We start from the raw sequence: 25,640 nt of genomic DNA on the forward strand, positions 1-25,640 counted from the left end.
AAAAAGTTTCGCACCTGCGGAATTTATAACGCTTTGTAGAATTGTCTGAAATGAACGAACCAAGAAAATTCCTAAAGATTATAAGATTCTACATGCAATCATTTACGATCATAATTTTTCGACCAGTCTTCTACGTTTTATAAATAATTTCGTGCGATAAATTACTTGTTTTTCCGAGTTTGTGGTTCAATCATCTGCCAAAACATAAGATTACAATATTTTGCTATTACGATAGACAATTCCATGAACAATCAACGATGTACAAATACAGCGTAAAGATTTGTTTAACATTATAAAGTTTATTATATTTTTTAAATAAAATCCTAAGAGTGACCTATTTTGGAGTGATTTTTACCCTTAAAGACGATCTGACTAGGAATGCCAGGACAGTGAATTTTATTATTTAGCAGACTTCGCAAAAAAAGTAGCACCCTGGGGAGAACCTAACCCAGCACAAAGCTGGCATGTCGAAGAAACATGTGCTGTGCATCTAAATTTAAACAATTTATGGAAACTAAGCCAAGCAAGATAAGAAAGGTGGTTCAGATACTGGCTCTGCACAAGTGTGCGCGCGCGCATGCATCTACTTAAAATGCAACTGCATTTGTTTCTCAACAGAGTCGAATCTGCCCCTATAAATATTTAATCGTGCATGAAATCCAGTGAACACAGAAACGTGCGTTTCAAATGACTCGAATGAATCATTTCGATCGCCGGCTCCGAACGCAGTGTTTCTGTGATCTGCAGAGCATGTGTAACGTTGCAAAGCCCCGTTTGCCCGAAGGATTACCGGAACGCAGATGCGGCTGTACCTCCGAAACAAGAGGAAATCGTGCGCACACGTGTTCACTGACTTATTCGATCGTCTTTGCGTTCCCAGTCCACCCCCGCAACGTATTTCGCGGGTTGCTTAAGATTGCCTACCTTTGCCCGAGGGTTGCCGGCCGAATGAAGGCACACACCCTGACGAAGTGCCGCGACTCGAGCCACAAATCTCATCGGAGACCTGTCGCAGTCAGTCCGAGAGTAAAGGGACATTAAAGCACAGGTATCGGTACGATACACTGTCCCAGTGAAGCTCGCAAATCCGCGATAATTTCCTCACGGGCGATACCCTGTATTATCCTGCGCCCACGGGTGGTTCGCGTTCCTGTAACGATCCGTTACGCGACACCGAGTCGCGCATTACAGCGGAGTCGTTACACCGAATCCGGGCAGCGTTTAACGCGACAATAAAATCAGGCTCGTCCGGTGTTCAGGACCAATACCGAAACGGCCGGGGGCCCTCGGTGCTTTTGGGTCGATCGTTAATCTCGACGGAACGGAAATTCTTCCTCCCCTCCCTCCATATCCCGCCCCTGTCGCGCTCCTCTGGCGGAGTGGATCTCGAATTTCGAAAGTTTTATGCACGCGGCGGTAGTAGCTCGCGTGGCGTGGCGTGGCGCGTGAGCCATCGAGAGGCCATCGTCGCGAAATTAAACGATAAATCAGTAAATCGTTTCGCCGGCAAGTGATTAGTGCCGGCAGTAAAGTCGCCGAGGGTGCTGGGAAAACGGACCGAATTCCACCCCCGCGCTCCTTCCTCCTTCGTCTTCCGTTCTCCTTGCGCAAGGCTCTGTCACAGCCCTTCACGGCTGACATTGTCGACGACTGTTTCGCTGCGAAAGACAACGGCGAGCGTCGCTTTCCGCCCCCTTTCTTTGGGCTGGAAGTTTCACAGGCGTCGCGGTCGCCTTTGTCAGAATAAGTGGAACGACGTCGATGTTCCTTGCAGGTGGTTTCGGGGGGAGGAAGGAACTTTGGCAAGGATTTAGTTGCTCGGTTGAAGCATTGTCTTTAATGGGATAATAAGAATTGAATGGACTTGCTCCAATACTCATCAAATTTTAGAAACAATCGCTTGGGCTCTTTGAGATTTACTTATAGAGGTATTGGGAACCGAAGTGTGTACAAAGCACGGATATCGTATCTTTTTTCGTCGTCTGAATAAAAAATCGTAAAATCAACTGAAAAATCGACCGTCTATACCCCCGCGAAGGCATACTTTTGATACTGGCTGAGCACTTTGATTCGCAGTGCCTTTTTTCAATCACCCTAGCATCGGACCCTCGAAATGTTCTCCCTCTGGCGCACACGACCTATCTGTCAGGAGGTACCATTCAGTGATATTTAATACCATTTATGACCCATCCGCAGAGGTATCCCGACATGCAATTACAGATCGAACGGAGTCTACTCGTATCTCCGGCCCTCGCGTTTCATTTCACTGAACTGCCCCCAATGGAATCTGACTTTGCACGATCGCCTCCGTAGTGGTTGGTTAATGGATGGGCGGCAGGTCTGTAATTTCTGAAGGGCAAGCTCCTTCTTGTATCGATTTTCAGCTCGTTACGATTGGTAACATATTGCGGGGTAATTCTCGCCCCGAGGGTCACCCATGCAGGATCGCTCAGCCGCGAAAATTCACCGACACGTGAATTTGTTTTCGTTACGATCATCGAGGCGGAGCCTGGGTGGCAGCTGACACCCTCTAGGCAGCTCCTTGCTCCGCGATTCCGGTCCCCAGATAGCAATACTACGCCGATACATCCTCGAGCGATACTTTCAATCACTAAACATACCACCAAGGCACGGATAACTCCTTCAGCGAATACAAATATCGAGCTGGTTCGCCTCCGAGTTCATAAAAAATTGTGGTAACAAAGTGTTCAAGTTGGTAATTCGAGGAAAGCCCGGCTCCTCCCTATACACAAAATTATGACGCAAAATGGTCTTCTCATTGTTGGCATTTTTCGAAATAAAAGTTTTAAAATAAAATTTAAATAAAATATTAGAAGTTGTGCAGTTTTAAGCTACAAATAAAAATTCAGAATAAATTCATCAATCAAAAAGGTGAAATAATAATGTACCTGTTATAAATAGAGGACGCAATTGGGCAAGTTCGCCTAGGCGCAAAAAAGGCCCAAGCCAGGCCTGATTGGAGGATCTGTCAGACAAGATTTGAAAAGTTTGAATCGACCTTGAAGTTAAAAAAAATATGGAAGCTTGTAGATAAAGTAGCTTTATCAGCTCGTTACGCTCCAATGAATAAAACTCCTCCCAAAGCAATCTCCCAAGATCAAACGTAACGAGACTAAACAACGAAACGAGAATACCCAAAATGCAAAGAACGATATCTATTTGACAGCCCAACCTATGGTCCTTCATCGTAGAGAGCAAACGGGGGCTCCGTCTGGCGTAGATAGCGGTGGGGAAAAGCCGTTGTTCACAGAAGTCGCGTAGACGCCAGTGACAAGCGCAGGAGCAGCAAGGTATCAAGAGACTGTCATTTCTCTGTCCTTTCGCTCTCGCTAATCTCTGTTCCGCGTGGTGACTTTTTCCCCGCCAGCTCGGTGGGCCAACGAAAACCGCGAAAACTGGGGAATAATCTCGATTGTCGCGTACGAGGGTGGGGCCGAGGAAGGAAAAGGAAGAAAAATGGGGAGGAATTCGACGAGGTTTAAGCTTCATTCAGGCTGCTCAGTGAATTCGAAATTGACCCATTATCCTGCCGCTTCGTTGCGCAAAAGAGCACGTCTGTCGCTGGAACGTCGACCGCCGTGATTCGATATCCCCGAAGAGGGGCCAGCGGCGCGGAAAAACTCGGATATTTTCCAAAAAAAAAAGAAAGGAAAGCCACGCGCGATTTCCCCTCTGCCATTCGAACGTCGCCCAACGATTCTCGCGTAATCGTTTCCCCCCGAAAGTGCGGGCGTTGTTATTAGGATCTATTAAATTTTAAGGGGCGGACAGGGGGTTGTTGCAGTTTTCGTCGAGCGTAATTGCGATTAATTATCGGCCCGCCAATAAGAGCGAAAAAGGAAAGGCAGGCGGACCGACGTTTGAGGCAGTAAAATAGCAACGGGGCGCGGGAAACTTGAACAATATCGTTGTTAATGGAGGTTTCGCGACGTCATTCGTCGAAACTTTGCTTGGCGCAGGCGACGCGACGCGACGCAAGAATAGGGACGAAGGAAGGGGAGGCAAAAGAAACGGCGCGGGAGCCTTAGAAGCGCAATTAAATTAAACGACACCGGGCTGGACGGTTCTTACGTTGTAATCGCCCCTTTAATTGCGCTCGTAATTAACCAGCCGTAATTGATTTACGCGGACCTACACAGGGTGGCCTGCGAGATACTGTGCTGGGGGGTAGAGGGAATTTCGTAAAAGTAGATAAACAATATTTGGGAGTGTAATTTAACTCGCACGCTTGACCTCCTGATTTTTACTAACAGTAATATTATTATAGCCGCTCGAAAAAATCCGAGTTCTCGGTTCTATTTTATTTTATTATTCTGTAACTTACTGTAATTATCTTTTACTATAAGTATTCTTGTTCTTAATGGGCTTGTCCCGTGAATAAATAAATAAAAAAATAAATATTCGAGCCGCTCGAAAAAATTCGAGTTCTCGGTTCTATTTTATTTTATTATTCTGTAACTTACTGTAATTATCTTTTATTATAAGTATTCTTGTTCTTAATGGGCTTGTCCCGTGAATAAATAAATAAATAAATAAATAAAATATTTATAATATTTTATAGTAAATATTTTGTTATATTTTAATTATATTATAGCATAGTATATTTATAATTATATCTGTAATATTTTTTTCCGAATTTGTAGCTCCGAAACTCAAGCGGCCTGCAAGAGTATTTTATTTATAAGAAATCACCCCCGATTTGATTACAGTACCACAGCTCAGACACCCTGTACATTTCCCGACCAACTACGCAGAGACACAAAAGCAAAGGACGAAAGATGGCGTGGTTGTTTTAAACTCGCGATGGAGGAGAAATATGAATCCATTCCCGTTTTAATCGAGCTGGCGCCGCAAAAGTACTTTCGCATGGGTTAACGAAGTTACATCGCTTCTCGGATCATCCGTTCGCTCGCTTCGACATAAATTTCCGTGCGTCCTCCTCCGCGCCGCAATCGGGAGTCGTTTAATTATTGGTCGCGCTGAAGTTTCTGCGTGCGTGGTTGAAAAAACATCCCGCGCCACAGCAAAGTGTTTATCACCCGCGAGTTTGGGACGAGTTGCAGATTTCGGGGGGTGTAAATATTATTTCGAGGTAAATAGTAGATTAAGACCGATATGGTTATTTGAGGATACTATAAAATCGTGAAAGTTATAAGTCTCAAGGGGCATAAGAGGGACAGGAAGGAAAGAAATTACAACGAGTCTCCTTTCTTCTCCCCCTCCACTCTTTTTTTCCATTTTTCTCGTACCTAAAATATATATGTATATATATTTGCCTAAAGTAGATCTACTCCACCGTTTTACATTGAAAAATAACTATGCTTACACGTGGGCTACGAGGAAGTATTGCACTTTTATGCACTTTCTTCCTGCTCCATCTTTGGACGCACGATTTCACAAAAATATTCCTCCCTCTGTTTTTATCTTCTCGCACCCAGCTTATCACTATGATAGCAAGTATCGTTTGATATCGTCGCCCTAAACGCGACCAGTGACATGTTGATTCCCCTTCGCAAGCGAGCCACGACTGTTTCCCCTCGCTCCGTCAATTTTATCTTCCCACTCGCGCCTACAGTCAACTTTGATTTTCCGCCAATATTAGAACAGCTGGGCCGCCAAAGTGGCTAGCGCCGTACCATCAAAGTAATTCGAAGCTCCGCCCGAAATCAATAGGCTCGGTGGCGAGCTTTTACCGATGGAATCGCTGGTAACGACATCGAACCGTTCCGCTGATAAAGCAAGCTTTTCCAAGGGAGCATGCATCGGCGAACGATACACGGCCTCGAAGCGCGATACTTTCATCGACCCCTCTTTTCAAACGCCAACATTTTCAACGAGTGCGTCGCGAGCTCCTCGTTCCTATACGCGACGACCAGAGATGGGCGAAATTTTTATTTAAATAAAATTTCGAATAACGAATAGAAGTTAACAAAATTATTCGTCATGCCAACCCGAGTTAACTTTATTCGTCGAATAATATAAAGTTAAAGTAACTTTTGCTCGATCCGTTGTTTAAATAATTTTTTATTCAGTTAATGCCCAACTCTGACGACCGCCTCTCACGCACCCTATTTAGCAAATTGCGCGAATTTCGCTCGAGAGATTTTAACCGAGCATGACCAGCTGTCGAAGAAGAGAGATGACCCTGTAAAGTGTTAGAGAACGCCGCTTCGGTCCTCGATAAAGCCGCGCAACTAATAGCCAGAGTTTTAAGGAAGAAAGGCGCGCGATACAATTTCCGTGTCGCGGAATTCAGTCGGTATCGATATTCGCGGGCATAATCGAACTGAACATCGCGTTACTAAAGTCAAGCTATAGGCAACCACGATCGCTGCTTTCTCGTTATTTGTCCTTGTCGTCGATAGTGAGACAGATATTATAAAAAAGTGAGTCTTGGCGGTGGTTCGGTCCATAACGACACGTTCACAGGGAGGCGTCGGTATGAAGCGAACGCGGGCCAGTCAAAATCATATCAAAAGAAGAATTATCAAAAAGAGACACCACGAATCGACTCCCTTCCGTCAGATATCCTCTATGCCGGAAGAAGCACCGCCTCATATATATATATCGCAGATGTCTCTAAACGTCTTATCGCTTGTATATGTATATCTCTGTGTATATTTATATTTTATATGCACGTATACATGGGATGGGTCAGTTATCCTGGTAATATTCGAAGCTTGAGTGACTGAAGAAAGTATGGCGACTCGTTTTGAATTAATCTTGGAAAATAAAGTTAATTGTTAAATTAGCAATTCATCTTGTCAATAAAATTGTACGATGTGCCCAAATGTGAATAAGTAATCGATTTTGAAACGACCTTGGCTATCAGATTTCATTATCCTAGGCTTAAGATCATTTTTAGAAATATCTTTGACAAAACAGAAGCTCAGGAACTTTTGCACGAGGTCGAATACTATTACTCAAGCTGTTTTAACACATTTTTAAGCAACTTCAGCTTCAGCAGCTTCAGACTTTTACCAGAACACGACCGACTCTCCCTCTACACATATGTATATATATATATATCTTTTCTAAATTCAATAACGAATATGTATATGTATATATTTATGTATATGTATATATCAGAACTTTGGTTTTGTCATCGGTCGATCAGTCGGATCAAAAATACTCGAAAGATACTCGACACTACGGAGTACACTTTCTAAAGATAAACTCTTAACTCCCGCCCAGTGAAACGAGCAACAGTCACGTTCCGGCGAGCTCCTTGGGCCCGCCTTTCGATAAATCTCCCTCGATCCGCGATTATTCCGTTGCGCCCAACCCTGTACGACGAATTTTCCCAAAGTCACAGTCAGTTCTCGCGCCGCAGAAGGGCAAACCATCGCCGTGCCGTTCACGCAGGAGCGGATTTGTATATAGGCTAAGTAGGCTACAGCCTAGGGCGTCAAATTTTCGGGAGCGGTAAATTTTGGGCGAACGAAATTGGAAAATATTAAACACAAACGCTTGACACAACTTTAGAAATAATTCACCCTCTTTTCGTATAGCAAATTAGCAATAATTCATTGCTTTTTGAATTGCCTCTGATCTTTTAAATTAATTTAAAAATTGCCTCTGATCTTTTAAATTAATTTCAAAATTGTCTCAGCTCTTTTAAATTAAAGTATTGATATTTCATGGAAAAGGTGGACGCGTGTTAGCCTCGCGCCGCCATATTTCCAAATCCACCCCTGCGTTCACGTCGAACGCGGAGCGTTTGAAAAATTGTTTCAACAAGTCTTTGACCGTAGGAATGAGTCGGTGCTTCGATTATAGAAGTGCTCGGTAAGTTGCTGTTTCGTGCTTTGATAATAATTGAAAAATGTGTGCATCAACGGTACAGCTTGCTCGTTAGTGCGAAACGTGGAGACGACTATTGAACGTCCGTTCACGAGATAGAAAATTATGGTAGTAGACAGACATAGAAAAGTTCGCTTAAACTAGGTCCAGTAGAAGAGAGTTCGTTGATCTCGCGATCGATATTGCTTGTTAATTCGTGGCGCAACGGAATCAATGCCGGATGGCGGCATTAACAAACGTTTAAATCTATTGTAACTATATATCAACAACGTTTACAAGTAGATACATCCTAGCTCGTAGAAATTACATTCGTGTTCGCTGATCGTGCTACGCTTAGGATGGCAAACGCGTGACTCGCGAGAGATTTTTAGATATATTAGAAAATCTATAAAAAAAAATTGATTAATACCCAAAAGTACTTACATCTCGTTTTGCCAAAACGAGAATCAATTTTTATTGCAAATATTAGTAAAAACAAAAGACTTCTGATAAAGTCTAATTCCTATTACTAATTTCGATTCAGTTCAGATACATTTTGTGTAATTTATTTATATTTATATAATATATGTACCCATTTATATTTCATCGAGCTACTGTCACGTGAAAAAAAAATATCAAATTCGATTTTACTTCACGTTAGTCAAACCGCATTTGCCATCCCTGTTCTTCGCTGTTACGTATTTCGAAGTAGAATCCTTCCCGCCTTTCGATCTCGTACGATCAGCCATCCTGTCGGCGTCTGATTCATTTGTGCGAGCCTTTATCGTGGCATACGATGTGAACCAGCCTCAGGTTCTTCACCGTGAACAGATTGTCGTAAAACTCGAGGATCTCGTCCTCGCTGGCGACCCTCTGCGCCGACAGTTTCAGCAGCTGCGGCACCAACGTCCTGGACCTCTCGATTCTGAAAATCAAGTCCATTAGAATTTCATCACGTATGTACCTGATTATCTCCGTTGCACCTCCACCTTCAATCGACCAGCATTCATTATCGTTCACTCTTAACTGCAAGTGCAACGAAGGTGCTACAAAATCAGAATTAGGCATTAACTACATAAAAAATTATTTAAATAACGGATCAAATAAAATTACTTTAGCTTTAGATTATTTGGCGAATACAGTTAATTTTTTGGACGACTTGAGCGTCGAATAAAATTTTCAACTTCAACATCAATTTTGTCTTCAACTTTGACTTTGACTTTGACTTTGACTTTTACTTTGACTTTGACTTTGACTTTGACTTTGACTTTGACTTTGACTTTGATTTTGACTTTGACTTTGACTTTGACTGTATTTGACGTCGAATAACGTTAAAGTTAAAGTTAAAGTTGACAAATTTATGCATCGCTGAAGTTGAAACGCTCGACGAATAAAAAAATTAACTTTACTCGACACATGACGAATATTTTTTTTTTAATCTTTATACGTCAATCGAATATTTAAATAAATAAACTTTTTGCCCATCTGCACGAAATGCTCATAGTACATGGTGCTCACTTATGATCGAAGTTCCACGTGGAGAATAAAATAAGCTCCTCCCTCGACCTGTAAGGGTTGATCCTATGCCTCTCCCCGTAGGCGCAGCTGTCCGCGTTCCAGACGCCCTCGCACCTGAATTCACCGTTCCGGTCGCAGATCGCCACCCAGGCTTCCCTTCCCTTCGTTCGAATCCTGTAAGGGCAACTGTCCTCGTCCTCCTCCGTCTCTGCCTCGGTCCTCGAGTCCTCGATCGAGTTCCTCTCCGCCTTCTTCTTCGTGCCGTCCACGCAGGATCGATCGGCCGTCCCGAACAACCGGAAGTACGTGCCGCCGTCGAGTCGGTTGAGCCTGCAGGGGCAATGGTCGTAGCAAGTAGTCGAGTCTCGTTCGTCGGTGGACTCTCTCGACTCGATCCTCGCCCGAGTCCTGTCGAAGTAGTGGCCGAAGTAGTGGTCCTCCTTTAGCTGCATCTTGAAGAACGCTATGACGTACAACAGCTGCTTCCTGGCCTTCTGGTCGCTAGCGAACGTCTCAGACGACTTGATCTGATCGATCGTTTTGTACAGGTAGCTGCGTATTCTGTCCTGGCACCTACGGTGCATGTACGCCTCCTGTGGAATGACGTTCACGTGAATGTTAGCTTTACTTGTAGGTAGTTAATAAAAATTATTATCGAATAAAGGATTGATGGTGAGGGTAACTCGGAAAGTACGGATTTTTCGATAATTATTGTTACAAAAGATGCGACTATTGTTGAAATTTTTTTCGACATCCCTCAACGTTCTCGAGATAGGTATTCCACAAAAAAGAAAATTCTGAATTTTTTTCCAAGGGGTAATTTCACTCCCCAAAACTCCACTATGGATCCAACCAAAAATAGGGTCAGCTTAGGGATGAACTACTCTACTTGCACACTACTTAAGTTGCATAATTTTCTGAATTTTCGGCCTGCCAAACTTCTTTTGCAAACATGGCTCTTCTGATACTTGAAGAAATGGAATAATTTGAAAAGTTTCCGCCACCTAATATGAATTAAAGTGCTGTAAATTTGTGATCACAATGGCTTTGGCGTACATCTCATTGTGTTATTAAATTTCTATAGCTCTTCTAAAAATAAAGAATGTGTATCTCACGAGTCTTTGGCCGTTCTGAAAATCTAAGTTGCCGACTCCTGCTCTAGTGAATGATAGCTGTTGGACAATTTGCAGAGCTCAGTGGCTGGCTCGATCAATCGAAACGGGTCAATCTCTTCGCGGATATAATTGGCATGTAATCAGCGCGCGACAGTACTATTGTTTTCATTCAGTCGCCAACAAAGCAGCCGTTATTGTGCGCTGCAGTGCCGAAGGGGTGCTCGGCTATTCGCGCTCGGTACATTGCCGATAATTCCAACCGAACTGTTTGGTATTTGCTCTGCCTCGAGGGCGAAAGGATAGTAAAAAATTGCAGTCACGTGTGTACCTACGTGCAGTGTGACATTTTGAGTCGAGCCGGAGGGAGAGGATAGAGATTGTAACAAAAAGCGAAGGACAAAGACGGAGGTGCACGTCAAGAGGAAGGTAGGTCGCGTATTTTATCAGTAAAGCTAGCTGATCCCAGCCTTAGACAGGGGGATAGTCGGTGTTAGGGCAGGAGATATATCGAAGGGAAGCTTAGGCGTGGAACTCGCGGAAAACAGGGCTTTCCTGATTCTGATGGAAGGGCTGCGGCTGCGATCGAAAGAGATACCACCGATGTTCGTCGCCATTTTTAGGGATCACCGTGTCAGAAAGGTCGTAAGGCTTCAAAGGAAAGGTCTTAACGCGTGTCCACGATTACTAGCCCTCGAAAAACGAAACTATTGCTCCTTGAAGATTCCCGAGATAGAAACGAAATCTCCCGCGAGCACGACGCGCAAAGGCACAGCGATAACGAAGTAATTAATTATCGCGCGGGAACCGTTAGGCCAACGAGTCGAGCTTTCCACCTGGAGCTTGACGCGCGATAAATGGGAAGCTACCGGAATTAAAGTGGAAACGTTGTAACGTTAATTAACCCCGACGATATTAGACGATGTAGGGCAGACCCACTCCCCTTAAATTGCATTACCTTCGACCTAAAGTGTCTTACTAAATACGTCCATTGCTATTCGAGACTGAGAGTGCGCTTGGTGCTTTGGCCAGTTGGGGGTGAAGAGTCAAATTCGAAAATTTGCAAGCGTTCCATTCGTATAACTGTGTATCCATATATATATATTTTTTTACATAATCTCAGTGTTTGATATGTCAAGAATGTTTTCCCAAAATTTGGGACCGAAATTCGCAAGAATATCGTGGGTGTAGATATTAGAAGTGAAGTATGCTCACGCGTTGCCATACGTTTATGAGATCTTCAAATGCATTTTTCTCGAAACTAGCTTTTCAAAAACCAATCAACTTCCAATTTTTCATTGCTACATGATACACTATTGCGCAGTTTTTGCCGAGGTGGATTTTTCATCTGTTCCATAGTTTCTCTTTTATTGCATAAAAAGGCAAGATTGCATGTTCGAAAAGGAACGTTTCATTCACCGTGCTGCCCTTTCTTTAGAAACTAACTTTTTGGAAGTCGACTCCGTCAGAAACAGCATTTGTGAATATATTTTAAGAAACTAATTTGCTTCTTGGAACTAGCCCCTATAACTGTATTCTACGACTAATATTTTTACATACAAAAATGAAGTATTATAGTCAGAGATGTGACATAATTAATACAAAAAATCGCGGGTGCAATAATGTTAACACTTTTTTAAAATAAAATCTAAAAGAACGTCAGCTTGTAGGCTTCTCTAGGCAGTAGCGCACTCAGGATTTAACCTTGGGGTAGCCGAGTGGGACGGATAGAAATCTTTTTAATGCAAATTCAATAAAATTCATTAAGCGATTATAAAAATTTATTTAAAGAATAAAATCCACACATCTTTTCTTTTACAAAACTCTTGAATTACTTCAGTCGTGGTTACATTAACCTGCCTGCTCCCTTTTCTTTGGGGAGGGCCCCTTGGGCCTCCTCTGGGTGGCCACTAGGTGTATATCCCCTTTAAATCACCCCAATTTAAATTGATTTGAACGTTGGACTATTCATTGTTCTCAGCGAAACGATTGCAAATATGCTAGAACTGAGACGTCTGGTATAGGTACCCGGACTTCTACGCTGTAATGGTGCGAAGATTTACACAGTCATTATCCAGCGCGTTATGAACGCCCAACGGCCATTAAATAAGATATTCCCGCCTGCCTTGGTGTCAAATAAATTGATTTAAGCCCGTCGTTAGCGCTGCTGAGAGGCAGCGGCTTAGCCTTGTCTGATCTCAATAACAAATTGCAGAACTGAACCGACGCGTGACAGCGGCTTCCGCCTCGGCTTAGGACCCGGTCGTCATTTGCGTAAAGCAACGGCAAGGACTCCTTCGTCGATGCTCGCGACATGATAAGCGTGGGAGGAGTGGAGTCGCAAAAAAAAAAAAGAAGAACGAAGCGTGAAAATGCTTCCCCCGTTGGGAATGACTCACTTTGCTCGTGTAGTTGGTCTCCAGCTCGCCGAACCACTCGGGATGATCGTCCCTCGCGCTCAGCGCCGTCTTCGAATCATCCTTGTTCAGCACGCTATTCAGAACGGCGACCTTCGCTTTCAGGTTCTCCGTGAGGAACTTGGACGCCTTGTCCCCCGCAGTGAGGAAATCGATGTTGACGCGCCTCAAGGTGTCGTACAGGAGGTCTGCGTCTGTAAGCAGACGGCGGATCTCGAGGAGGTGTGCACCTTCGTCAAGCACGAAGGCCGTTCTTCGCCTGCTCCCGACGTAAACACCTATTTCGATCGATTCACGCGCTAAGCAGTGTCTGTTGCTTCGCACCGCGCGATTACATTTACCTGGCAAATTGAGCTCACGTACGCGTCGCTACTTTAATGGGATTAGATAGTCTAGCACTTCATTGAACATAATTGGTGATCACGGCGGTGGTCCTATTCTCTCCGAGTAGCCGAGATAAATTGCACCGCTGAAGGCAGAGTTTCCTACACGCGACTGGACGCAACCTTACGAACTCAAAGTCGATTTTCTCGAAAATGAAGCGCAATATCAAAAAATTGTATTCCTTCTTTTCGACTTATTCACTTGTTATAAGTCGAAAAGGAAGAGCGACTTTTTTTCATACCGCGCTTCATTTCCGAGAAAATCGTCCAGTCGCGTATAGGAAAACCGACCTTTAGAGGTGATGCAAGTGATTTAGTAAATCGTGGTGTGGTTGTACTGACCGCTCAACACCTCCTCGCCAGGCTTCTGGAGGATCAAAGTCGTCTGAGGTTCCAGCGTGTGAAAGTACTCCTCGTCGATCTGCGATCCGTCCAGCAGGAAGATGTTCACTTCGGCTAGGTCGTTTGTCACCTGAGGACACCAAAGAATTCCCTCATTTCTCCTTCTACTCGTAAACTCTGTTAGGTGACCTGTCCGCGTCAAATTGCGTTCTCTGATGTCGGTATAAAGTCTCCATGGATCGAGCTAGTCGATTCGCTGAAATATCCGTCGCACGTTAAATATTTAGTAATAGGAGCAAACACGAAGTGCCACTTACCATCGATATCGCGGAATATCAATGTTTCGTTATTAAACTGCAGAATATTTACCCATGCGATTCTACCGATCGCAAGGATCGCTCTGGAAATTAAATCGTTCGAATTTCCTGCGGCTCGTTAAGAGACCTCGGAAAACGGAGCACTCGAACCGTGAATTGTTCGAACGAGAACAATGGTTTTTAATTGCGGAGAGCGACGCCGAACGCTGCGAGCACTATCTCTACAAGACGACTCACGTAACTCAATCTCATCTCATTTCCTAATACATCATTAGACATCCAACGGGTTCAGTCATTCGGCGCTATTACAGATGGCAGCTGCGTAATTTATTAACCCTAGAACGGCGGACAGCTTGACTATGTGTCACGTGCAGGATCAATTTCACCCAGCAATTGCGTTCATGTGCAGCTCGGAGTAAGCTCTCATATTAGAATTCAATCTCGCGATAACCTAGAAGCTTTACTTTCTGAAAGAAGCAATGCTAATAACAAGTGACTCGCGTAATTTGATAGTTGGGATGGGCGAGGGTTAACCACCCTCCACTCAGAGCCAGCCTTCTCCATAAAGGCGCCCGAATGCAATAAATATTTTCGGACCCCGAAGCAATTTCTTATCGGTAAAAAAGCATAACGTGTTTGAAAGATAGAGGAGGATAATAATAACAATACTAAAGTAAAAAAATAAAAGAAACAAACAAATGACTTTTTGTTGCCATGTCATTAATAATATTAGATTATTATATTCGAAATTATATTCTAATTTTTTGTTTGACACTCCTCGCATACCATGGTATGGTTACCACAACCACAATGATTGTAGTGCACCCATAGTATTGCCAGTTCTGTGTTTAGAGCGTGCAATTAAAGTCAGTTTCAAAAATTCAATTAATTTTAATCAAACGAAAAAAATTTCGTTCTCATTATTTTACTATTTTATTTTCTCCTTTCTTCATTTTTCATTTTCCTGGAGCCCCTGTACAACCTGGGTGCCTCGCGTCCGCTGCAGTCCCCCGCGAACGGCCCTGTTTCCACTATGAAATCAAACAGCTTCGATCCCTTATTTCCCCATCCACCAGCGATTTACAAAAGTATTTGAAAAACAGGAATTTAATCCTCCCACCCTTAACAGTCCCGGCCCCCCTGCCATGAACCACTCTGTACCTCGCATCTCGCACCGCGAACGCACCCGGGCTCGTTGCACGCTCGTAACCTCGATCAATCGCTGGAGGATCGGAGTTTTGCGGCAGATATGGGCAGACACCGTTGCGGCGACAGTCGCGTGCGCGTCATCGACCGTATCGGAGGCGGAGAAATCGAAGAATCTTGGCTCCGGCGCGAGACGCATGGCCGACGGTCCGGGTATCGGTCCAGCGGAGACGCGGGCGACCTTGACATTGAGGCTGCTCCTTGCCCGTGGCCCGGCTGGTTCGATAAAGCTGCACGCTGCAGGCCAACGCGATCCGGCTCCAAGGTCGCCCCCGCAACCGAATTAACCTACCCGCCAAACGTTTGTAACTAACGCCTCGCGTAAACCTTAATCCCACCCCCTGAAACCCCCTTTGGCCACCTTTCCACAGGCCAATTAGCCGAGGGACCGACTACTTCCGCCGTTCCCATCCTACGAATGCAAATCCACCCCCGGGGATTGAGGTCCTCGAGGACACTCTGTTCCTCGATTTCTTTTACGGCTTCTTCTACTCTAGGTGTTGCGGATCCGTGTATTCACTTGGATATTCCAAGAGAAGTAGAAATTTTGTGCGAGGCCATTGCGCGTGTAATATAAGGGGTTGCTTCTATAATGTGGGAGGTAATAAATTTCCTTCGTCTTGAAAGATTTTCTTTCGTTATTCCAAAAAAGCAGCAGCGAATTTCAACCTAGAGCGGCAAATTCGGGGGAGCGATAATTTTTTTGGGGAAAAAATTTAATAACCTTCAAACACCCAGGCATCAGGCAACTTTAAAATAATTCACTGTTCTCTCACGCAGCAAATTAGCAATAACTCATCCGCGAGTTGTCATATCGAATTAATTTTAAAATTCTCACGACTTTTTTAAATTAAAATATTTGGTGATATTTCACACAGAGGGTAGCAGACGCTTGTTAGCCTGGGGGCGCTAAATCTCCAAATCCATCCCGTATAAAGAACGTTCCACGCGTTAGAATTACCCTTTAGAAATTGGAAATGAGCCGTGCACACTCTGTTTTAGCAATTTCGCGCGCAGAACGTGTTCGGCCCGTTTCGGGATAACTGGTAACGAAATCCGGATCCGAGGACAACGGAATATCCGGGTGTTACGATTTTCCGGGATCCCCGCTACGGATCAACTACGAGGCTTTTATGACCCAGTTCCAGCCGGCAACTTTTATTATAAAATGTAAAAGCAACGTCAAGCACGCGATACGTACCGTTTTCATTGGTCGCGGGCGAGCCGAGGCACGGGGATGTGGCTCAACCCCCGCGGATATAGGCGATTGATTAAAGCAAAGGCCGTAAAGGTGTGAATCGATGCTCGATACTCACGTTCAGCTTCGCGCAGGCTTTCCGTTTCAATTCCTGGAGGCTCCTGCAGGCCACGCCAAATTTACGCGTGCGATTTACATCCGTCACTTTGTAGCCCTTCAGCTGCAACACGGGAAATTCTTGTCAGAAATCTTGCTCCCTACTGAATTACCACAAACTGGGGGAATACTGGCAGTTACTTAACATGTATTCAAGAAAGAAATACACAAAATTTTTATGCATTTTCACACATGCAGTACAATCACAAAAGATGCAATTTAATAATAGGATATTTAAAGCAAATCTAAAAATGGTGATTGTTATATTATATAACAAATGTTCCAAAAACATGCCAATGTTCCCCCGGATTGCGGTAGGTTAGAAAAATGGGAAAACGCAGCTGCTTGCAGAAATCAGGTGAGAAGTGATTTTTCGAAAGGGTATATTTCTATTTTTGACCTTGAAGTAAAAAAATAAACAAATAAATTTTCCATAGAGTTAACCAAATATATCCTACTAAATTAGTTTAAAAATGTATCCACTGTCATAGTATCTTTGCAATTCAATGTGGAAAAACAATGCAACCATAAGCATTAGGTACATTCTGTTTTGAAAATTTCAGAAAAGATTGGGCGAGTTCTAAGGCTTATTTCCAAATGGTCTCATACAAAGGGGCTTATTTCTTATAGTTCCTATCAAAAAGGCTTATTTCCAAGCGTTTTTTTAAATACCTATTAAAACAATGTCGCTAAATTTAAAACATTATCGCTATCAGATGAAGGAATAAAATATACGTGCACTAATAAAATACCACAGTTTTCCGCAGTTATTATAAAAAAAATTCTTTGCAGCAATGTGCCTTTTTGAAAAATCACTCAAGTGTGCAGATAAAGTATGTATAATGACCATCGAACGAGTTCTACTCCTTGCACATTGGTGTTTCGTTTCGAGTAGATCCGAACGATACAAAAATAATAGAAGTTTGAGCGGCTGCATACGTCGTACAAAATAGCTTCAGGTGCCAGAGACATCAAGGGCCTTCAGCTCCAAAAGAAATCAAAGCGTCCACGCGCAAAATCCAGTACAAGTTTCTTTGTGAGAACACCTTGAACTACTAAGGAGTAAGAAGACCCGAGTGTTCGCATAATACAACATCCACGTTCAGGGCTGCATTTACCATAAATGGGGCATCACTCTCCATGAGGCCACATTTCAAAACCCCGCAAACAACAATATAAAAAGCAGCCCAGTTACAAACAAAATACTTCTTTCTAAACATTAAATTCAGTATACAAAAACCAGGCAGCTGAAAAATTTCAGAAGCCTCATAATGATGTTGCGCCTAAAGCTCCAAAATTATAAATGCGGCTCAGTCCACGTTCCAGTAAACTTGAAACGTTACAATCTCTCTCGCCCTGAGTAATGAAAAAACGAGTAACCCTTGCTTTTTTGAACCCATTTTGTTGTGCCAATTGAATTAAAAATTTAAAACCAACACTTGAAAACAATCACTTCTTTCGTATAAATTTAATGAAGATCAGTTTTTAAAAATAAGCGATATAGCTACCCTCGAGACTAATCAAGACACTGGACTGTTCAATCTCGTGCATTCCATCCCTTTACCTACTCTGGGACTCTCGGGAGATTTGTGTCGCGGAGATCCTTCCGTGCTGGAAGTTTCGTCACGTTCCCTCTGAATTCCATGAATGGCACCGCGCCACCGCCAGCGGAGGTGAATTAGCCTCGCGGAGCAAAGGTTAAGCCTCGAGTCCCGCGGGACTGGAGATCAGCCGGGGTAAAGGGGTTAACGAATTCATCGAAATCCAACTGGAGATGTTGGAGCGGCGGGCGTGCCGTCGCAATAAGCGGCGTCACGAATAGGATCGCTGGCTGATTAACGAACGCGCATTTGGCCCGATAGCGTTCAAGGTCGCGCGACGGAAAGCCGCGTGCCACGGTTTCTCTCGCTGACCCACATCGTCGTGTTCGGCGACGTTTAATCGCGGTCACTCGGCAACGGAAACACGGGATCGAATGTCGCGACGCCTACGAGGCAGAAATCCCGGCGTCGGGACGGTCGTCGCGTGTCCAGCTGTGTACACATCGCACCGGAGGCCCACGAAAACACTCGCGCGAGTCCTGCCGCTTTTTGCGAACCTCTTTTTCGGGCATTCCTCAGCTACGAACGCTCGAGGCCTGGCAGGGAGTGAGTTTGTTCAAGAGGGACACAGGAACGTGTGAACACACGTGCAACGATTCATTCGAGCTGCTCGATTACTCCTGTCGACTCGATCGATCTCGCCACGGATTAAGATTAGGTGCTTGCCTTCTGTCCAGACCTCGGTGTCGCGAGCAGGTGTCTGCGCTGGGAACTGTGAAGTCTGTCGTACTGGTATTTTTCAACTCTTTAATGTCTGTAATTCGAGTACGGTTTGTTGTTGAAGAATTAGAGTCGTTGCGAGTCGTTTGTCAGTGTTTAAGGTAGGTACGGTCCGGCATAGTAATGGCACGTGATGTTTCTTTAATTCAGAGTGGGTGACGAGAGTGCTTGAATTTTTGCGACCGTAAAATGAAATTTTCTGTATTTTTAACGGCTGAATAAATGACCGCGGTGTTTACTCAAACTGAATCCACTGTATGATCCTATGCTTTGTAGGATGTTGAAGGATATTTGTCGGGGTTGAAATACACGATTACGCTATAGATCGTAAATTGTAAAGGGAGCCTTCAGCACAGCCCCGGCTGTCAGACATATGTTATACTCGTACTACTCGCATTGCAACGAGAGAAAGAAGAAAGCTAAGCGAACCTCGACGAAGCTTGTAAGTGGAACTCCTTCGCGCGAAGCACTGATAAAAGTAACGATCATAAAAGTAATATCGTCTGATAAACTTCAACATCCACCGTTAAGACGCTCCGGCAATGGAATGCACAGGCAACACAAAGGCAAGAGATCCGCGTACTTATCTCAGTCGATTCTTTGTTTACCTCTGTTCTGGCCGGTGTGAGCCGTCGAAAGCACTCGGCGATCAGCGACATGGTCGTTGCAGCGGGACCGTGCGGGTCCTGGAGTAGCGTCCACGCGCGTCTCGACGGCGGAGGCGGCGGAAAGGGGCCGTGGAGGCGAGGAGAGAAGGCAGACCGGACGGACGCTCCTCGCGAACAGCTGGCGGCGCACCACGGACCCCGACCTCTTCTTTCTTCGACCCTGACAGTGGTGCACGCTTATCGGTCAGCGGGCGGGAGGGGAACCGACTAGGAACGTCGAGGAACAAACCAGAAGGGAAAGCGGCGGAGGGGAGAGTGGGAGGGAGAGAGCGTGCGAGGGAAAGGGGGAGCTGGTCGCGCGAAGGGGCGAGCAACAGAGGGACCGATAAGAAAGAAACAGCAGAGGAGCGAGTGGCAACTGTTGCCTCCGCGAACCGCGGATCCGGTGCAGCCGCGTGTGTCCCGCTAGTCGCGAGCACCAACAACGAGAAGAAGGACGAAGAAGAGGGTGCGCGGATAGAAGAGAGAGAGAGGCTCTACCGTCGCCGGATCGCGGGGAAGGAATGACGCGACGCTCCAGCCGAGCCGAGCCTCGGGACCAGAGAATGCACCGGGAAATGCGCCTGCGAGCTGCCACCCAATCCACCGACGATCCTCCGCCTAGGTGGCAGCACCGCGCGGCCACGCTAGCGCAGTAACTCTTCAACAACCTAGCCTCTGCTCCGACCGCCTCTCCTTGCTCCTATCATCCCTATCTCGTCAGATTTACTGCATCCCCTATCTGACGCATCAGGAACACAAGGCTGCCCATCGTTTTCCTGGGAAATTCAAGACTAAAGCGGTTGTTAGCGTTTCGTGAGAACAGTTTCTTTATTCATTCTTACACCTCTGACTTCGAACGGTGAACTTCGGGGTAGTTTAGTGGAGGAGTGGGTGGTGGTGCCTGTGACTTGATTTTCGTGATTTGTATGCGTTATGTATATTTGACAAAAGGACGGGATATTTGCAAGGAACTGTAAATTGAAAAGTGTCCGTTTTCTTGGGAGATCGGTCAGGGCCCGCTCTAGGGAGGCACAAACAGGGCAACTGCTCAGAGCAGCAAAGTTGGGGCCGGCAAAATTGGTTAAGGATGAAGTTTCGTAACATTAAAAATAAGCGAATATCTTTAAAAATTGGGGAGTGAATCTTTATGGAATAGTAACACTCCTGCCAAATTTTAGAAAAGTTGTAACGAACAAGTTTATGATAAAAGATCAAATATTCGATAAATTCAGAGAATGAAATATTTTTATTTGTACTTTTGTAAGAGCGAATTCAACTGAGTTTGAGATAAGAATACACCATTGCCATTTCTGACTGGTTTTCATTACAGGAAAAAGCCTTATTAATATCTTGGAAATTGATTAACTTTTGGCTAACAACAAGATTGCCACTGAAATTCATCCATAATTGGTATTTTATGAATATCACATTTTTTTATAAACAAAAGGCTTTTGTTATTCAACAAACAGGTAACCGCAAAGAATTTCGCTCTCTGTGAAAAATTATATTTTAAAATCTCTAATTAAATATAAAGGGCGGGAAAAATCATTTTTGCTCAGAGCGGCGGATTTAATGATCATCTATAATGACAATCGATCGGGTGAGTTAATGGTAGGTATCCTCGCCTCCCCTCTAACAAGTTGATTACTGCTTCGTTTAACCTTGCCACCTTCGAAGGCTGCGGCGGCTATTCTTAAGCGTGCGTTGTGAATGCCATGTAGGGCGCACAATGCCACCGATTGGTGCAGAAGAATTATGCGATACCACCCTGGTCGCCCATGGATCCCCTCAAGGTCTCGGTTTATTTTTGCTAAAGGCTTCATCGTATCGGCTAGCTGTCCGCGTCCGATTCGCAGATCGTCGACTCGCTAGCTTTTACGTCAGACTTTTGTCACAGATTGGACCTTGAAAAGCAGCGGTATTTTTACACGCAACGCTGCCGCTCGCAAGTAAATAACTCCACATTGCATTTGGATGCTGCTTGCCCGTTGAAGCGGAGGAACGATAGCCTTTATTGTTCGCGCATCGAGCCCTTGTATCGATTACGCCACTTTCCATTCCCAGGTCCACAGTGAATGTCATGTTGCTCGCGTAATCATATGGGAATTATCTTCGACGATGGTACACGCAGCGCGGAGTTATTTACGGTTACATAAAAAGGAACTATGCCTACCATCTTGTCCACATTCGACATTCTAGAGTTCCAGCTAATTGATGTTTGCAAGGACGTATCAATACACAATGTAAACGAGCACAGATTCTTCCATCAATAATTTAAATCGCATTACCGTCGATAATGTGTTTCAACAAGTAGCTATGTATGTCTACTTGTAAATTTCACGCGGCAAGTGATCATGAAGAACGTAGCGGCTGCCAGCAATAGTTCTGTTAACAATTTGTATTGAATTGCCACGGTGGCACTTAAAAGGAACACTATTCAACCGATGATAGAATCGTACAGATTTTTTTATATAGATCAAAAGTATATGTCACAAAGATACTACCGGAAGGACCAAAGATTGGTCGGACCTGGAGAGGTCAACAAATGCGGAAGGGAGGAAAGAAGAAATGTGAAAGGCACATAATGACAAAGCCGTATATCTCCAAATTAATTATCTTTGTTATATAAAAATATATTATAATAAATTAATGATAACTAACCATTACATTTGTGACAATTTTGTCGATAAGAAGGTTTACAAAAGAGATCGATGCAATAATAATTTTCACAATTACTTACCCACTGTTTTGATTTCATTAGTATTATCATTTATAATTTATTATTATGCATTTTTATAAGATAAAGGTAATTAATTTTTACATAGACGGCTGTGTCATTATCTTTTCCTCACTTTCCTTATTTCCTCTCTTCCTTTTGGTAGCATCTTTAATTAACATTTTCGGGATTTTGTAAAAAAATCTGTGCGATTACATCATCAGTTGAATAGTGTTCTTTAATAGGTGATGGTAATTACAAAAGCACAAAGTTCGCTGCAGGTCCAAGCAGTTAAGACACAGTGAAAGCAACGAGCAATTTGAAAAGCTCCCAACATCCCTGTTTTCTTTGAAATCGCTCCTCTCGATTGGACCCAAATCGCATATCGACACTTGTTTTCGCAGCTTCGCTTTTATTTTTCGTCATTGAAGTCGGCTCGCGTTTGCACAGTGTGAAATTCGTTTTGCTCGGTACCTGACACGTATTTTCAATTCCGAGGCGAGAACCAGTTTTTCAAATCCATCCAGGTCACGCAACGTCGTCGCAGGAAACGTGGCCTTTGTCATTTTTCTTCGCGACTGTTTTTCGGAACCGACAGTCCTTCCCGCTCGACGGGTCGAACTTCTTGGTTTGTTCGTCTGATTAATAGCCACGGATATCGGCTTCAGCAAGAGAATTGAAACTGACCTCGGCGCCTTTTCGAGGGGGCATAAAAAACAAGGCTGACGAAGAAACTGGGGTGGCGTGACGCTTTCACCAATGAAGCACCACGTACCATCCCGCGTATAAGGTAATTGTGGGACAGTTGCCGCACCTTAAGCAAAATTGTCACCGTGTCTAAATTTTGCAATGAAAATTTGTTCCCGGGATACATATTATTAGTTGAACATCTTGTCCTATTACTGGTATTAAAGAAAATCAAAATTTTAATATTTGTCACACTTAAATAATTGAAACTAAAAACATTTAACTTTAATTGTTTAAACTTGTTAATTTTAACTTCTTATGTTAATTTTAACTTTTTATTTAAAAAAAAATAGTAATAGCAAAGTAAAATGAAACATCTTTTTAATTTATGCAGTTATAAAATACAATAAAATTGGAAAAATAAATAGGTTGCAGATATTATTTCTGCTTTTCTAAATTTAATTGTATTTTCTTCTTCCTTCCACATTCATTACACATAAAATAAAAATAAAATGTGAAAAAAGAGTAAAAAGCCCACAAATATGTTGGGATTATTAAATTTGTCATTAAAAAATAAATAATTTGCCTTGAGATATCACGGTATTTATTTTGAGACACTCTTTTTGTATTTTTGACATTAAAAGCATCGTTTAGTCGACTTAGGTACCTTCCAATACAGTGCGCATAAACCTGCGGCATCTATCCCAAATGCCCGCAAGAGACGCCGCACTTTCGCATTGCCAAGTGCTGTGTCGAATATGACTTATTGTGGCCGAGAAATATTCCACAGAGTTCCTTTAACGTATTACAAAAGTTATATCACGAAAAACTATGAATTTTTACCTACTACGTTAGCAAAAATATACTCGACGTATAACTATTGAGGCAAAGTGCGGTAGGCTTACCTCGAAAAATAGCAAAATCTTTAAAAGTAATAATGGAAACACGTTCTCGCTTATTAATCTAACCTAAACGAACAGCCTAAAGCAAATAAAATCGTCGATGTTGTATTTTATTACCGATAACCCTGAAATACCGAAGGTGCCGCGCCTCTCCCAGTGCGGCATCTCTCCCACAATTACCCTAATCGCATCAGTAACGCAGAAATACGCAAGTAGTTGCAGGACAATTCATTAATCACTCCTTACTGGAAACACAGTATCGTGGAGCTTGTTTGCTTCGTGCAGTGACCTTTTAATGGCTTGAAACATTCAAGCTGAAAGTGATTTCTCATATTTCAACATACTTGTTGCAACCAATTCTGAACACCATCGATCATCCTCTGATCTTACAAATGTGCAGTGATAACAGTTAATGTTTATTCTTGCTATGTTCAAGGGCACAGAAATGACTCTGATCCTTACTCGCGATTACGTTGTTTGGCTATCTACATCTATTTTAATTTTAAGTGGTTATGTTAACAGCAGCTGACAACTGCACCTCGCCTTTTGCACTCTACTTCTACTTTTACATATTCTATATAATTTCTAACTCGGCTGTACTTCCGACTGAGACCGGTGGCTAATCGAGATGAAACTTGGTGGATATTACGAGGAGTGTGGAAACACCCCAAATATAAAATTTTAGCTGCGGCAATTAATGCGTTCAAAAGTTACAGGGGTAATTGTGCATAAAAGGGTACACCTTATCGATTTTTTTAATCACTTTACCACAGTACCCCCTCTTAACAATATTTCTGTTGACTTATACCGATACAACGCATTCCACTTTTCAACTTGTCCCGGGTATTAGTATTGGTTGGGGCTAGATTAGTGTGGGGGCGCGTAAAGCATGGTAGCAAACCGATGTGAGTTTGGCGATGCTATAAATGAAACTGTGGTTACACAATTTCAAAAATAAAAAAAGGTGGACGGGAGGATTCCCGGGCAGGGAGGCCTGCCAACGTCAAAAAAAAATTCCCCGAAAAATTAACAATAATTTTTTATTAATATTTCGGAAACTAATAAATACCTTCACGAAGCTACAATTTTATTTTTAGGGTCCACACCCCCTCCCCCCAAATTTCTCCTCGATCGGCCACCGGTCCCTTTCGGAATAACATCCTCTAACTCTACTATTTTTCTCTTTCTTCTTTCCTTATATGTGTTTATTTTATTTTTCCCGATATTGTTGTTATTTGCGTAATGTCTACTGGTGCAATAAACACAGAAGATTCATTCAAAGTATTTCTACCAAAACAATACATACAATACTTTGGAAAGCTCTGGCAGAGAGGGCTGAACAGGTGTCACCTTCACCCTGAAGATCAAATTAATAAGAACACCCTTGGAGATAAGTACAGTGCAAACGGGAAATTGCCTCATTCGAATACGTTCCGCCGTTTATTCGGGTACCACGTACGTTACAATTACGCCAGACAGCGACGACAAAGATCAAGTTCGCGGTGGAAATTTATTCCTCGACCTCCGCGCCTATTCCTCTCTGCGCTACCGCCTGGGTTGCTCCTCGTTTCCGGCCCGAAGCGAAGGCGACGACGGAAGGGCAGAAAGGCGGTTTTCACTTGTCGCGAGCATGAGACACGCGGAGCTGCGTGCTGCCCCAAGGCCCAAAGGCACGAAATCAGGCGCAATAAAAGGCGCCGTAGCCGTGGCGGGAAAGTCCTTCGCGGCGCGGATCCGAAGGACTCTGTTGCGCGAACATTCGAGGCAGATACAGAAAGCTGCTCCCCCTCGAGCCAGCGCCGCGAAAAACGAATGCGATCGATCCCCGGTAGTTTAGTATAATTGCGTAATTAAACGCAGTATTACGTCTCGCGACACACCTCAGCTGCTCGCCGCCAAGTGCGCGCGGACT

The 25,640-nt window shown here is 43.7% G+C and overlaps 1 protein-coding gene across 2 annotated transcripts; it reads right to left on the minus strand.

The window, feature by feature from the left end:
- Nucleotides 1–5,235: 5,235 nt before the first annotated feature.
- On the minus strand, nucleotides 5,236–19,717 carry Drep4 (DNA fragmentation factor-related protein 4). 2 transcript variants are annotated; one of them, XM_076830706.1, is made up of 6 exons: nucleotides 19,382–19,717; nucleotides 16,415–16,516; nucleotides 13,576–13,705; nucleotides 12,833–13,044; nucleotides 9,322–9,914; nucleotides 5,236–8,728 (listed from the first exon to the last, which is right to left on the minus strand). In XM_076830706.1, the coding sequence occupies exons 1-6, from the start codon at nucleotides 19,430–19,432 to the stop codon at nucleotides 8,569–8,571; spliced, it is 1,248 nt and encodes a 415-aa protein (XP_076686821.1). In that variant the 5' UTR covers nucleotides 19,433–19,717; the 3' UTR covers nucleotides 5,236–8,568. The 2 variants fall into 2 exon arrangements, with proteins under 2 accessions (XP_076686821.1, XP_076686822.1); XM_076830707.1 differs by lacking the exon at nucleotides 19,382–19,717 and having other exon boundaries at nucleotides 16,300–16,439.
- Nucleotides 19,718–25,640: the final 5,923 nt, after the last annotated feature.

The sequence above is a fragment of the Andrena cerasifolii genome, chromosome 2, assembly GCF_050908995.1.
Source record: "Andrena cerasifolii isolate SP2316 chromosome 2, iyAndCera1_principal, whole genome shotgun sequence".
NCBI classification, from domain to species: domain Eukaryota; kingdom Metazoa; phylum Arthropoda; class Insecta; order Hymenoptera; family Andrenidae; genus Andrena; species Andrena cerasifolii.